The sequence below is a fragment of the Nestor notabilis genome, unplaced genomic scaffold (genome assembly GCF_000696875.1).
Source record: "Nestor notabilis isolate BGI_N333 unplaced genomic scaffold, ASM69687v1 scaffold664, whole genome shotgun sequence".
Lineage (NCBI taxonomy): Eukaryota > Metazoa > Chordata > Aves > Psittaciformes > Psittacidae > Nestor > Nestor notabilis.
This window is the reverse complement of record NW_009924990.1, coordinates 5,318-21,671: the sequence shown is the minus strand read 5'-3', so window position 1 is coordinate 21,671 and position 16,354 is coordinate 5,318. Positions and strand designations below refer to the sequence as shown.

Genomic DNA, 16,354 nt, shown 5'->3' with positions numbered 1-16,354 from the left:
CCAGCAACGTTAAGAGTTATTTTAAAGTGTGTTATTACATCTACATTTTGGACGTAATGTAGACTTGGTAGAAGTGCAGAGAAAGACAAAGGCCCAGAGCTTGCTTCTGGACTTATGTCTTCTGAAAATCTGCATCTAACAGCCCAGACAGGTGGGAAAGAAGAGTGTATTGCTATAAATCTATTTAGTATTGCCTCCATCATAGGAGCCTTCTCACTCTCCTTTTGGACTCTACAGTCTGCACCAAGGTATACATTAATTTATGGGCCATGTGCTTTGAAGCCATACAGCTTGAAGGAAGATTTTCCTCTCTGGCCCTTTGCAATTTCAAAAAAATCCAATAAACTCACATATTAAGTGGTTTATGATGGGAGATAAGGCCAGTAAACAATCACAAAGTTCATCAGTTCTAACAGTTGATAGCTAAGGGTCAAAATCATAGATCTCATGTAGAGTTTTACCACATTAATGAGGATTTTTAAACAAGAGCAAATGCTGATGTATTTCATGACATATCACCAGACAACCCACCTAGGTAGATACTGCTGCTATAAGAAAGTTGGTAGTCAGCAAGATAATGTGATATTCTCTTATAATCCAAGGTGCTTTTTTCTTGCATTGTGCTTATAATAATTTGAGAATTACAGGATTTTCCAAAATTATTTGAATAAGAAATACAGAATTTTCCAAAATCAAACCCAGGATTCTCATTTAAGATCACGGGAGTCCCTGAATCTTACCTCCTGGTCTTATTTAGAAACACAGAGTGTTACCTATATGTCCAAAAGAGCAGGCTACAACTAGAAGAGTTCAACCAGATATTTAATGCAATGTAATTTGTGTAGTCTGGAGTTTTGAGAAGGTAGAGAAAGAAAGTTTTCACAGGAGACATCAACCTTTGGAAGATGATCCCAGAATAAAAAACAGGCTTTCCACAGAAAAAGGCAAAAACATTTAAAACTTGGCATATTCAGAGAGTTAAAAAAAGGCATTCAGTAAATGGTGTGGATGGGCCACTAGAAGGAGGACTGAAATCATGTAGATGGGAAACTGATGAGCCTAAGTAATCTCAGGCAGAGTACGGAGGAAACTTAACTCACAATCAAACTCTGCAGAACTGTTTCTTCCATCTCCTTTCAGCCAATAATTGAGCCTCTTAAACATCAGTTTCAATTTCTATAATTTCCTCTCTAGGGGATTTCAGTGAGCAGTGAATTAGGCTGTTTCCAGAGGAATAAATTGATAACTGCTCCCAAGATGGATCTGTTGATTCTCCTACCCTTTGGATTCACAGACATGGCTGGTTCTGCAGAAAGGGTCTGTAACTGGGAGGGAGGGACCCACCCAGATCCACCACTGTTCATTTTGCTGAGTTGGAGAAACCTATGTGAGAAAAGGGAAATTTCTACTCAAAAGTATCTACTTTACATTTCTACAATAGGTTTCATACCAGCTCAACTCCAACTTGTGGAGCATTTATTTTACACCACAGAATTATAAAATTCATATACATTCAGACTACAAATTTCAAAACAGAATTGAAAATAAAGTGTATTTTTCATGCCAGACAAAGCAGTAGGAAGACTGCTGCAAAGATTGATTACAGTTTACGAAGTGTTCTAGTCGTGAGAATTTGGTCATAGCTCCACAGTGCTGGATGATGTGTCTGTAAAATACTCCAGTGTAAAGCAGTGTGACAGTTTTGTTCCCTTCTCAATTCAGGCCATTTTTGATCGGAACAGGAAAGATGAACTACCCAGGTTGCAGCTCGAGTGGATTGATAGCATCTGCATGCCATTGTATGAGGTAATTTTTACTTACTGCTCCTGTAGAGTCCACAGAAGATTGTTCTTGCCTCTCTAGGGAAAACAAGTTAGCTTGCAGTGCAGCCTTGAAGGCTATTTGAACTCTTTAACTTTACTAGAAGACTGAACTCTATGCAGAAATCATCAGATTCCCTGAAGGTGGTAACATCTATAAACATAATTCCCCTCTAAGTAATAAAGCTGATAGGGCAACTATTCATTTTATTACATTTGAGACAAATGGATTCTCATCATTGCAAGGTGTGTAGTGCTCTACAGAGTTGCCAGAGGGACAGCCTTGTTACATGCTGCTGTCAAACCTGTCCAAATGTGTGTGACCCAAATGGAAGCACAAGGCTGAGCCTTTGCGCTCCCTTCTGGCTCCATTCCACATGTTAAGGGGCACTCTAGGCCAAGCCTTTAAGGTCAGTAACAAATGATTTCTCGTTTAACCTGTGTGCTGTTTAACTTGGAGTTTCCTCTTTCAATCATGCTTCCACACAGACTGCGTGAGTGCTTGATGTAAGGTATATAAGTGCTCAAGTACTACTTTATTAAGGCTGTAGATGACCAGAATGCTTCCCTCTTTTTTGATTAAACCAACTTCAGAATCTGACTTGTGCAATATAAGCTTCACCATTTTAACTATTTGTCTCTTACCTGTACAGAAAGCAGAGCTACACAAGCAGGATGATCAATGCAAAATAACACTATAGAAACTTAATCATCAATAACCATGTCAGCCACTCTCCCACCTACTCACTGCAGGTGACCACCTTGTGCCACTAAAGACTGCCAGTTTTACCAGTAAGAATATTGGGGTGTTCTTACTAGGCAGTTTTGGGGAACTGCAACAGGTTCTCCCTGTTACCACTGCACCCTAAACTGCCTTACATCCCCAAGGAATGAACGGGTCAGTGATGACACAAAGCCAAGAGCTGGAAAGCAGGTACCAGCTCCCATGTTACCATTAAACAGCTGAACTTGTGCCTGAATATAGCTTCCCTACACACAAACAAAAATGGACTGTCAGTTCCTTTTCATTTTATAGACCAGATATGCCAGTAATAGCATACAATGTGCTTCCCTTTGCTCTCTATACATTGTAGCATCTGAGGCTCACACTGTGACAATAATGAAGTGACTGGCCACCAGCAAAGGCAGCTCCTGTTGTGTGACATGGACAACATGCACTTGCGTGAACAGTGAGGCGTGCTACTGCCTTGCCAGCAGATCCTGTCCCTTTCTCAGGACAGTCTTTGTCATGATGAAATAAACTAAAGCTACAGCTTCAAACAATTAAAGCAAAGCAAGCACAGAAGAAGAATATAAACCCATATTTTTTTTTTTTTAAACACCAAGATCATTTTGTACAAGGGAGGTGGGGGGGATGACAACTGACCTTAGACAAAAACTCTTTAAAAAAAAAAAAAAAACTTCCTCACAACATAATGGTTCATATTATACTAGAATGCATATTATACCAGAATTCATGATTTGTAATAGCATCTGTAATCCAAAAATGTATGTTAAAACAGGAAGAACTGATAATCAGCCCATCCTCTGCATGAGAAGACTACATCTGAGCACTAAAGCTCTGGTTAGTTAGCTCCATCTTAGCAGGAGATCTCTGGGGAATATATTCACATCTGATTTCCCTGCTTTCTGCTGTCTCTGCATCATGCTGTGCAGCTATTAGCCTGCTGCTCAACAACTTAAAAAAGAGACACCATCAAACCTGGAAGTCATTGCAGCACCAGCCTTAGGGGTAAACAGAAAACTTGATGTCATAGTACCACACTGCAGGAGATTCTCTCTTCAATGTGGAGCCAAGTTTTAATATTCATATCCAGCTTAATCAAACCTCAATACACATATCACATCAGCAATGTATTCAGGCATTGTAAATTCTCCATTTAGGGCTGGCTGAACACTACAACTAGGGCCAAGTCCTAGAGGTCTTTTTTTTTTTTCCCCCAAATATAATCTTTAAAATTCTAGCCATTGTAATCTGTTGTAGGGGCTGCATGTAGGGAGAGAATGAGTTACACCATTACAAATACAACATAAAGAGGCAGAGTGGCAGCTGACAAACTGATAAAATCTTAGCAGTATTTATATTGCTCACTAGCATAGTGCTTATAAAAACTGCGTGTTTGAAATTAACATGTGACGCTCATTTTGATACCAGAATTACATTAAATCATAGAGAACAAAAATCAAGGCTTTTGCAAGTAGTTTTTTCCATGCTAGTGATTAAATGTCCTGAATCCGTGCGGCCATATCCTAGCACCCAGAGCCCTGAAGGGAACGCTGTGGGGAACACATGCATACATTCCAACACAGTTGCTACCGCAGGACCTAATGCTGTGCTCAGAGTTATTTGACGCCTGCACAGCAGAGATGGTTCCAACAACTCCCGTTATGCTCCCCACTCCCAAATGCTGGCAACTCCCATTAAAGTCAGACAGGAGGTCAACAGAGCACCCTGAAATTTTCTTTGCTCAGAAAGAGTAGGCTACTCTTGGCAGCTGCACATGCCTGAAGTATGGAATGCAGAAGGAACATCACAGCCCCAACTTCCAGGGGTGGTCTCACAACACCCGAGTGCCACTGACAGTACTATAACAGACCTGTATCTCCTCCACAGTGCATACTTATGAGCAAGGCTACATACCAGAATGCCCACAAGGAATGTTTTATACTTCAAACTTTGCAGAGCATTTTAGAGTATTATGGCCTTCCTACCCTTATTTCTTTTTCTTCCGTTCTGAAACATTCTTTGGGGACATTTGGGTCTACCTCCTCCTTATGCATCTGCTCTCTACATTTCCTGAAGATAACTAAGACCATTTTGAGGTGCAGTTCTTCTCCCAAGTAAAGGACAATGAAGTCCCCTTTATTGGAGGATGTGTATTGCCTGGGTAGAACTGTGTCCTAAGTTTGGCCCCTTTTTGTGAAAAGGCTTACGAGTGACTAACAAAACATCAAGAAGTTCAGGTTAGATATAAGGAAGAAGCTCTTCACAGTGAGGGTGGTGAGGCACTGGAGTGGGTTGCCAAAGAAAGTTGTGAATGCTCCAGCCCTGGAGGTGTTCAAGGCCAGGCTGGACAGAGCCTTGGGCAACATAGTTCAGTGTGTGGTGCCCCTGCTCATGGCAGGGGGGTTGGAACTAGATGATCTTAAGGTCCTTTCCAACCCTAACTATTCTATGATCTGTGCAACTTCCATTAGCAATCCCACTTGCCCCTTGGAACACCTGTCTGACCCAGAAGAAGGAAGGTCAAAAATACACAAAACATTACATCATAAGCTAACATGAAGCTTGAAGCTGAATGTAGATACATGATGATAGCCAGGGATATTTAAAAAATTTTAATAAAAGAAAGAAAAATACCCAGAATTATACACAGCTAGATTCCTCATATCCAACTGTTTAAATCCAAAACCTTTTTGTGTTTGCTCTGCTAGCTGACTCTGCTCTTGGCACAAGGTAAGCCATGGCTCTACTCCCTTGATCTGTCCCACATCTGCAGCTCAGTGTGGGAATCAAGCCACCTCCAATTTCAAAATACCTTAGTAATCAAATCTGCTTCCTTCACAGTATGGATCAAAGGTTTGTGAAGATAAAAGCTTCCCAATTTTTTGTTCATTGCTTTTTATTACTCTTGGGACGTTATAATTTTATTGAATTTACTTTTTTGTTACTGTAGTGATCACTGCTCAGAGTATTTTTATATGACAGGGGAGTTTTTGCCTTGAGTAGCAGAACAGTCATCCATTTACTCTGAAGCTCTGATTTTTAGGGCCTTTAGTTACACTTTACTGCATCACATTTGCTCTTCATTCAAAAATGCCAGCAAGAAAAGCATTCATCAGTAGATATGAGAAACAAGCTTATTAGAATAATAATTTATAAAGTATGCATTTATTTTATTTTGTACGATAGAGCATTTCAAATCTACTAGTGCAGCTTGAGTATGAAGTAATCATCTGGGTGGTTTTTTTGTTAGAATATTCTATAAAGGTGAAGCACATGCAACTAAAGCAGAAAATCTAAGACATCCCAATGGAAATAAAAGCACTACAGCTACACTGACAGCTGCATGCACTACACAGAGGAAGTATTCTCTACCTATGTGGACATACATGTTCGTGTAACAGGAAATAAAATTTTGATCATTAAGACAAATTACTTCTGTGTCCCTCCAGTAAACAGATGCTGAGAGTTTCAACACTAACAGATTTCTCTCCTGGGCTCTGTGGTTTGCATATACCTAAACCAGGATCAGTCACAGTTTTTTTTTCCTAACTCATAGATTTCTCTATGGGGAGCAGACAGAGTGGGAGAGTGAAGATCTTATTCTATTTAATCATTATTTTTCTCACAAACAACATCAAAGCTTCAGCAATTCACATCAAACAAAAGATGCTAACAGAAGCCCAGCTCTGTTCACAGCATTGTTAGGCAGAGACAGTAACACTGTGAATAGCAGGGCCAAAGGCCATGCACTCTGCTTCTGGGCAGATAAATACATAGTCAGGTAGTCAGTGACAATGACAGCAGCTATTTAAATTTAAGGGAGATGTCTTTGTGGAACATAAAGAAGCTCATGGCTTTTACAACTTATGCGTGCCTGAGATTGCCCTGCTCACCTCTACCTTGGTGCTCCATTTTAGTCCTATTCAAGATTTTCTTGGGTATTGAGAGCTTTAAACATATAATAGTATCTACAGAAGCGAATTTGCATTACTCAGTCCAGGATTCTAGGGGGAATCTGGGAAGAGTAGAAACAATTATGTTTAGCCTAGCAAGTACTTTAAATGGTGTGAATAGAATGTAGAGGAACAGAGTCCTTTATCACACTCTTTCACATACTTGCAAAGAAATCTAATTGGAGCTCCGATATGCCTGGCTTCCTACAGAAGATAATGTTTGGCCTTGTAATTAAATCTGTCTTTAGAGTATGATGATGTAGCTGCACAAGCATCTATTCTGCTTGTAAGCACACATGTAGAGGGTATCATAAATGCTACAGCCTTTACAAAGCATAAGAAAAAAATACACAGAAATCCCCCAAAATCATGGCTACCTCCATGCTTTAACTTCTCCAGTTCAAGTTGACTTTGACACCTGAACTGGAAGTGCATATGCACAGGCTGAGATTTTTTTGGGGGGTTGGGTTTTTTTTTTTTTTTTCAAAAGTGTATACTGTGATTACAATTATAAGGAGGGAGATTAACCTTTCAATAGTCCTTTGCAGATGAGAAGCAAAGGTATGCTTTAAGAACCATGCTTACACAGCTACATCCCAATGCAGCCCGTCGTCAGTTACCACTGCTATCCCCTTTCCCTCATTCCTTCAATTACAATTTTACATAAGGAAATACTGTATAAGAAATTCAGTGTTTGGACCACTCCTCTAGAATTCTGCTTGTCCCAAATGGACTGTATGAAATGGCTTAGTCCTTACTCAGGCAAGAATCTCTGGATGCAGCCAAAACAATCATATTTTCCTTCAGATGCTTCTGTCCTCTCTATACAGTCAAAACCGAAAAACTTGTAAAACTATTTTTTGAGGAAGAGTCTATCTATATGAACATTTTGGAAACTGCTTGCTGTACCCACCATTCACCCATACCTGGGATTGTTGGTACAAAAGTCAGAGCTCTGCTGTTCTACTTTAAATTTGCAACTAGTCAGGGGGCAGGGATAGCGCTAGGTACTGACCTGTTCCCCATGGGCAATATACAGACATTCCCTGACACGTGTTCACAAGTTTTTGAAAAGGGAATCAGGACTAAACTGTCAGAAAAATATATTCACAGGAAGCAATTTGATCAGCTGTGTGTGATTCTCACTGAAATCAGCTTTTCCTTTACAGGATGTCGAGGGAAGAGAAAGATAACTTTCAATAGAACCTAAAGAATCCATGAAAATGCACACTTTTGACAGGGCTTATTTCTGACATTTGATTTGGACACAGAGATAATGCATCTATGCTTCCTGGGACTGCCTGGCTGACAAGGATTAGTAAGGCAGACAGGCTAAGGATGCAGCATGTGATACACCATAGACTGAGGCTGCACAGACATTGGCAGATCAAATTAGTCTCACTTTCTGTGGAAATCCAGGGGGTAATATTATCCAAGGAAGAGCAGGTGCAACATATTCTGCTGTGTTTGTAAGAAATTTGCTTCAGAGGAAACTTAATCAGGCCAAACACCAGTGCTGGGGGGAGTCAGTAGCGGAAGATTACATTAGGAATAAGGGTTTGTCCCAGAGAAAGGAGCTTTTGGCACTGCAGAAGAATCTTTCTGTAGCCTTGAAATAGGAACATAACTAGGTTCAGCATTTTTATTTCCTTGTTGCTTGTCTATTAATGATGAATCTAGATGAGGCCACCAGGAATGAATTCTCTTGAATTTTCAGAAAACTCAGATACGACCATTGTATCACAACTTCCAGTAACAGAATAAACACCGGCAAACTGTTCTCCTTACTTCATGCCCTTAACCTAAGGGTCTAGGTCTTTCTGCTACTTTTGTACTAACAGAGAGCAAAGTTGAAGAAGAGCTACTAGAAAGAAAAAACAGGAAAAGAAGAAAAAATGCTTTTATTCGCAATTCCCTTCTAAGACACTATTTCATAGTATAATAGGGAAAGGCATAATTTTGGTGGTTTCAGAGCAAGGATTTTTGTGTCTGAGGATCATGAGCATATCTTTACAATGGGCACAAAGATCTTTTTTCATTTTCTGAGGGAAGAAGGGATTCATTTTGCTTTTGGAAATTAACAATATTATTTTTGCTAGGATTTTTGTAATTTGGTGGGATTATTGATGAAACATTGCATTATCATCAACAATTCTAGGAATTTACAAGATTTTCCAAATTGCTTAGAAGAGACAGAAGAAACAAGTACTTTTTCCCTTCAAGCCAGAGTACTTCAACTTCTCAGAGTCATCTGGTGACAAAAAAAGTCTCAACTGAAAGGGCAGGTCATCAAAGGTATTTGGGAGGAGACAGGAAGAAAAACAAACATTTGCCAAAGGCTTTCAGCCTGATCTGTAAGAAAAAGTGATTAATTCATAATACTACAATTTCTGTTGATGTCTTACTTGAATTATCTGCCCAATGTGTTACGAAGGACATGCAGTCAAGTATGGAAATGTATATAAAGATCTGAGGAAGTAGATTGAAAAGTTGGCAGATAAGGTAGAAGAGACAGCCAATAGAAGGAACTCAAATTGTACAGCAAATCTGAAAGAAGATAAATGGATAATTTAACAGCCATTCAGTTTTCAAGAAAGACAAAGCACAAACTACATTGCATCAGAAAAGGACTAGAAATGATGATGGATGAAATGCTTCAAGTAAGTGTTTAACACAACAGAATCACAGTTGCCTGCAGAATTCCCAGCTGAGGGCAAATTCAGAGAACTAAATAAGCATATGAGACTGATACGGTTTGAAGAGTTTTTCAAAACCCATTTAATAGCAAGGCATAAGACATTGATCAGCTGCTTGGTTAAGATGTTGAAAGGAAGAGTCTCTTGCATGCTTTAGACACAGAATCAAAACTGTACAGAGCAGAACCAAATAAATAGTTGTTTATGAAATAATAACTCTTCTTGTTCTGAGCAAACCCTTGGTTTCATGAAATTATTATGAACAAATGAATCATTTACAACTACAGCAACACATCAGTTGAGCTGCTTCAGTAGTTACCCAGTCCTTCAGTATTACTCTTTCCATTTGACAGCACAGCATGCTTGACAGTCAGAGCTCATTTGGCTACCAGGAACGCTGTACATACTTTCCTCCCTGAAGTACCTGGCACATCTTACCAGTGGAGAATCTTACCTTATAATCATTCTTTCATAGTATGCATGTTTACTTACAAAGGAGTGCAGCATTACTCTTGCTAGTGTACCATCAACAGAAAGAAGCATAACACTAATTCACGGAGGAAGAGCAGAACACTTGTGCATGTGTCAGACCCCTTTCCAGTCACAATTGACTTACTTACGCACTGCTAACAATTTCTATAGAGAAGCTAAAAGAAACTCCCATTTTCTACAAGGGAACTCAGTGGTATATTCATTTCATCTAATTACATCTAATTCTGATGGGCATCAGAAAAAATTCCCTGGAAATGCAGAAGTAATGCACTGATGCATTACATACTTGATGATCTGGACCCCTCCTCAGTAAGCCCTAGAAGAAATAAACAAAGTCTCCTTCAACTATGAGGAAAGTGCAGTGGGTTTTTTTTTTTTTTTCATTAACTCAACCCCTCCCAAATAGAGTAATTTTTTTCTGGAATATGATTATTAAATATGGCCTTGAATCAGTAGGGCAAATAATGAATTCATATACACCCACAGCCATAGAAGTTAATCTATCTTCTCTGTATTGCTTATCTCCTGTATTCTACCCATAGAAGGTAGAATTGCAGCAGTCTTTTTGATTTTTAGTACATAGATGCATACATAGAAATATTTTGGGGTTTTCAAAACAGCTTCCATCAAGCATTTCTATTCTGAAGATCACATCTGTGGATGACTGCACTACAGGTTCCCTTCTATCTGAACTAATCTGAAGTTCAAGGACTTTCAGATAGATGGCTCACCTTTGGCCTATGTATTCTCACATGAAAGCCACTTCAGCAAAACTCAGGAGTCCAATTCAGCTTTGCTGTAACTGGTCACGACTCTCTTGACTTCAGCAATGCTTCATATGCTTACACCAGGTCTGAATTTATCCCTATGGCTTCTCGGTCACTAGTCCTCCCTTCCAACTCAGAAACTGCCTACATAATAAAAGTGATTCATTAGAAACCACTGGGTTCCAAAGTAGAGTGAACATTGAGACCTATAACTTTTTTATATGTGCTCAGTCATAAAAATGAATTTATATGGTCTTATTCCATGAACTCACTTTACAAATATTAGAACCACAACCACACTTCCGTGAGCTGTAATCTTGTCAAAGCTCGTAAGTTAAGCAAGGTCAGAATTGGTCAATATTTGGATGAGAACCTCTGGGGCAATGGGAGAGAGATAAGTATATACTCTGGAGGTCCTGTTGTGTTCGTAAGCTAGGGCTCCTCTTTGAAAGTATTTTGTATTAGTCTTAGAACATAACAGAATGTTTTGTATTTGCCTGAACAATAGTTTAGACTCTGGCCATATCTATGTTGCATCTTGGCTGTTTCAACAAGCACCTTTTTCTAGAGATGAAGGTTATGTAGCAGATGGAGTCCTCTCCCCCACTACCACCCTTTAACCCAGGAGTTAGAGCAGCAAAAAAAAATGCTGCTGTTACCCATCACCCTCTCCCTGATGAGTTCATTTCTTCTTATATTATTTTGGCATTCTTTATCTAGCAAAATATATCCAAAAAAAACCGCTCTCTTCTTACCTTCTCCCATAAACAGCTTCCTCTGAGTATCCCATGCTCTTTTCTTACCTTGTCCCATAAGTAGCTTCCTCTGAGTATCTCATACTCTCCCCTTTTTGAATTCTTCCTTCAGGTGCCCTGCCCCTCTCCCAGGTGCATACAATGTAGTGCTCAAGTACCTTTAACCTTTTATTGTGCTGGAGGAGTTTGTATGTAAAAGGACCTTTCATCATATCTTGTGAAAGTATGCTGTAGGCAGAGTAGTATGTAGTCAGAAAAGACACCTAAATAATTGAAGGTGGAAAGAAAAAGCACTATACAGTAACTTTCTGAGAAACAGCTTAGTCACATATCTGAGGTAATGTATGGATGCAGAAGGGAACTGCAAACCTACCTGGCTTTTCCTAACGCTGGAGTGCACAGACGCCAGCATGACTGCTCTTCCAGCACACTTTGTCACTCTGCTGTTAGGAACAGCTTTTACAGTAGAGGGGATAAAACGGGAAAGGTCTCCCATCATGTACCTAGCAAGGCAGCGGCGTTACAGTGGAAGGACTGCAAGTGGGCATGGAGGTCACAAGTGGAGAGACAGGAACTCCCCAGGCAGGGGTTCCCTCACCCCCCTGCACTGCATGGCTGCTGCCTGCCAGCTCACAGCCTGCCTCCTGCACCAAGGGGGGACAAGTCAAAAGGGCACTTCTGGAGCTATGGGTTTATGTGGTGGTATCCCATCTCAGACAGCTGCTGAGGACCAAGCTTCTTCCTATTAAAGCAAGTAATAAATCGGGCATTAAGAAGCTGGATACCAAATTTGACAGATCACTAGCAAAGCTGTTCCTGAGAGGCACGCATCAAATATAGTGGCATGGAGGAGCTGTACATCAAGGGGTTCTCATGCAATAAAATGGAAAGTAAAAAGTGCAGCCAGGAGGTAGAAAACCCTGACTAGGCTACAGCCAAATAAACTTAAACAGCTTTGGGAATAAATTGGTGGTTTAATCCGGATCAGGAACAGGTGCTATGAATGTAATTCAGTAAATGGTCAAGAGCCTGCCAGAAGGGAGAAATGTGTTGCTTTTGAGATAATTTCCCAGAAGCTTCATAAAAGAAAATTGATTACTGGAGTTTAATAATTAAAACAGGGCCAGATATATAGTAATCAAATGAGGTTTTAATTACATCTCAAGCAGAAATAAAATCCAATTTGTGTACTTTGTATCAGAAAAGTCCTACTGAAATGCTTTGGTAGCTGGAAAAAATAAAATAAAAGCTAATTTCCACAGGAATTATAGTAGTTGGTTTAATTAAAAGATCAGATCTGAATTAAAGAGGCCCAAAGTGAAAGGATACTAAATAAAGAAGCAGTGGCTTAAACATCAAATCAATGTCTGAATAAAGACATTTTATAGACTAAGTGCAAAATCTGCAGTGTCAAGTATCCCTAATATAAATTAATGTGAAACAAAATAAAGTTTCTTTAAATTACACTGTATATTTTGTACTTCACAGAATTAATTGCTTGTGCTATGGTAAAAATGAATGTCTAAGACATGGTTTATTCTTTCTTAAATACTCCTTTTAATTTATTTAATCAAAGTTTATGTTATTAGTTAGCCATTCTTGTTATTTACCTGATAACCTCTACTGCACCTGGGTTATTAGACTCTGTAATAACCACTTAGCTATGTATCTCTAAGAAATAGATGTATTTACTTCTGGATTTAAAATGTGTTTACAGCTCACAAGATAGAGTGATTACTGTAGAACTATGAGGTAGCTTCTTGGATCCATTCCTAATCTATTTGGGCTTCTGGTCTCTGCTGTAGTGGATGCAAAGCTAATTGATCTAACGAGCTCAAGCACCCACAAGCCTTCCAGCATTGTATGTGAGATGGCTCTCTCCTACCATAAGAGTGTGGCAGATGCCTAGGCCTGGAGGGACAAGCACAGCAGTAGGTCATGCCCAGACCTCTGCATTTGCTCCCTGGCACTAGGATTGAAAACACTGTGGTCTTGTGGTCAGCCTTGGCAAAAAAACAGCACAGAAAGGACACAAACAGCACGGCCACACTGAGACACACAGAGGCCACTGTCCCAGAGAGCTGCTTCTCCTCTGTGTTGCCTGTAGCAGGTTACTGGTATAGCATTTATGCCTGTACTGCATTTTGTGCTTATGTATGCTGAGGCTGACAGAATGCCATCTTTGTGCTTAAAGGCATTTGAAATACACTGATTTTAAAACACTGATTTAAACATGGATTTTTAATTGTTATTCATTTATTTTTTAATCTTAAATGTATACTTGGAAAAATATTTCATGAAAACGTTTTCAAGATTTAAGAAATACCAGCAAGCTTAACTGCCAGTGGATGGATACTGGCTTTGCACAGAAAGGATCTGATATGTTGCTTCTGAGAGCCAAGTATCTAATGTGTGATCTCTAGACACTTAGTTGGCAGTGGTAAAGCCTGTGCTAATGATAATAGCAGTTTTTCAAGTATTTTCAGGTTTTTATAACGTATTACTGCTCCCGTTTTGAACAACAGATCAGGTTTGAGGAATACACAATGGTCTGAAATAAAGAGCTAAAAATGGGGAGCCCTAAGGCACAGTGATGGGAATGTTACAAATCTACATCCATTCTATCAAACGAATGACTGTCACCAGCGAGCAATACTATTCGTGGCAGAGACTGTAGTAAATTCTGCCCCTTACTCCAGGCCCAAGGTTGCAAAATTATCTACCCACTCTGTGCCATATTTCAAGGAAATAATTTCAAGCAGATTTGCTTCAAGTTCCGTACAAAGCAGCTTCTTATCCATGGCATGATTTTTCAGAAGTGCTGAGCATTCATATTTGCTACCGAAGTCAAATGAAACTGCAAGTTTTCAGCACATCTTAAAATCAGGCCATTAACCCTTAATTATCATATAATAGCTCAATTAAAAATCTACCAAGACTTACTTCAGCAGCTAACCAAGCTCCCATGGCTTGCAGACTAGCTATAAAAAATAGTTTTTTAGTGGTGTCCGGGCTCCAGGGACTACTTAAAGTGGTTGTTGTTAACCCTGCTATTTAAAACAAACAATGAAAATGATCAACTGCAAAGGTACCTGCTTTCCCTTTCCTTTCTTTTCCTTCTAATTTTCTGCCCTTCTGGAGGAACAACTTTTACTGTCTTCTCCATCGTTACTTTTGGTTTTTATCTTGCACTAATCTTTTATTTCAAATGACAAATACGTAGTTTCCATGCTACCAACAGAAAACATGATACCCAAGTCCCAGCAAAACCCACCTCCTGTTGATCAGAAAAGCCACAAAAAAAATAATAGTCCTCTGTCTTGAAAGGGCACATTACACGACCATTTGGGAGGTAACTGCTTAACCCTTTCTTCACATCCAGGTGCTGCTGTTCATGAGGTTCTGTCTGTCTTTAATCTAGGAACAAAACCAAGTGAAGCACTTGTGTTCTTTCCACATAGGCATATGGTACTAAACGGGAAGGTAAAATAAACTTCTAGCAAAGGTGTGCAGTAATTATATAGTTTTGGGGCTGATTCACACCCAGCTGAAACCAGATAAAAGATTCTTACTGGCTTCTGTGAGTGTTGGACTGGGTACGTAGAAACAAGGTGATTTTAGTGCAATCTAAAAAGAAAACTTTTTTATTTATTACTTATTTTGAGCACATAGTAACTGATTTTTTGTCAGCTTTGGAAAGCACAGTACGGCTGTGGTTTACTCATCCACAGGAACTAAGACTCTAGCACTAGGGAGAATCTGAAGCTTCTTTCAGCTATGTCCAACTTGTCATCCAACTGATGGACCTCCTGCTCATAGATGTCAGCAACCAGATAGTCTCAGGCACTTGGGGGATGCTTCAAAAGGACTGTCTTTAAGGATTACAAGAAAGCTAAAGTAGCTGAGCAGCCATTCTGCCACCTTATGTGTTGCTGGGAATTTTTGACATTTTTGGTGGCTTAAAGTCTCAGGTAAAATGAGTGAGATAAAGAGACCTCCATGGGAACAATAAGCTTTACCTGCACAGGAGTTTACAAGCGGGGGTGAGGAAGGTCGTGCCATGGTGCAGATTAAACTTTTTACCCTGTTACTCCCTGGGCTGTCCATCAGAGGAATGGAAATATTATTTTTTCTCTTTAATCTTCTTCTAGAACCTAGTGAAGCTGAATGTGAAACTGAAGCCGATGCTGGACTCCGTGGCAGTTAACAGAGGCAAATGGGAGGAGCTGCACCAAAAAAGACTTCCTTCTCAGGCGGCATCCTCGTCCTCCCTCTCCTCTAGCTTTACTGTGTCTCTCAAAGACATAAATTAAGCCTGCAAATGTCAGTGTCGCTTTACGGTAAGAGCTGTCTGAAAGGTTTTGGTAAGCTTAGGCCCACCATTGTTTTACAAGATGCTTTCACAGACATGCTTATTTGATTGGATATTATCTTTGATAGCAGCATAGTTTGCTTTTACTGAGAGGCTTAGCGGGACTGAAGAGAAGGCCTGCAGTGAGACTGTGCTGGTATCTGAAGCGACATGGAATACTTTAGCATAAGAAGCATTCTTTCAGCTCCACTACATTTCAACTGCTGCTGTAAAAATCTGTAAAGCTGACAACAGACTGAAATATAAGAACTTACAGCTTAATAAAATTAATAAAACAGAGCAGAACTGGGAGGCAAGCTGGTCAATTCATATGCAAGGAGCAGCAGGAAAACAGAATAGTATGTAATTACATTGTTGTTTTGCATCTCTTCAGTACATGTTATGAATCAATTATGCCTGCTTTTGTGATGTCCCTCTCTCACTCTTCCCTCCTCTTTTACGCCTGAATGTTCTGAAAAGCCTGCTTTGTATTCTAAAGAAGTATTTTTTTACAACAAAGCTTCTTAGTGATTGATCAGGGCCTTTAGAATTGCCTACCTTTGCTACATTTAAAAAACAAACTTTATTATCTTTTAAAAGCACCAACCTGTCCCTGCTTCCCTGAGAAATTCATATTAACAATGCAGTAAATTTCTTAGCAAGGGAAGTTTGCACAAAGGCAAAATACTGTAGAGGTTTCTTTTTTTTTTTCTTTAAAAAAAAATGCTCCTTTAACACATTCATTTAAAAAAAGGAAAAGATTAATGGGCTT

General features: G+C 39.5%; 1 protein-coding gene across 1 annotated transcript in view; it reads left to right on the top strand.

The window, feature by feature from the left end:
• Nucleotides 1–15,544, top strand: part of PDE11A (phosphodiesterase 11A) — a 114,303-nt gene extending 98,759 nt beyond the window's left edge. Inside the window, exons 18-19 of the mRNA XM_010012826.1 lie at nt 1,723–1,806; nt 15,383–15,544. Coding sequence (XP_010011128.1) covers nt 1,723–1,806; nt 15,383–15,544 — 246 coding nt within the window. The remainder of the gene's footprint in view (nt 1–1,722; nt 1,807–15,382) is intronic.
• Nucleotides 15,545–16,354: the final 810 nt, after the last annotated feature.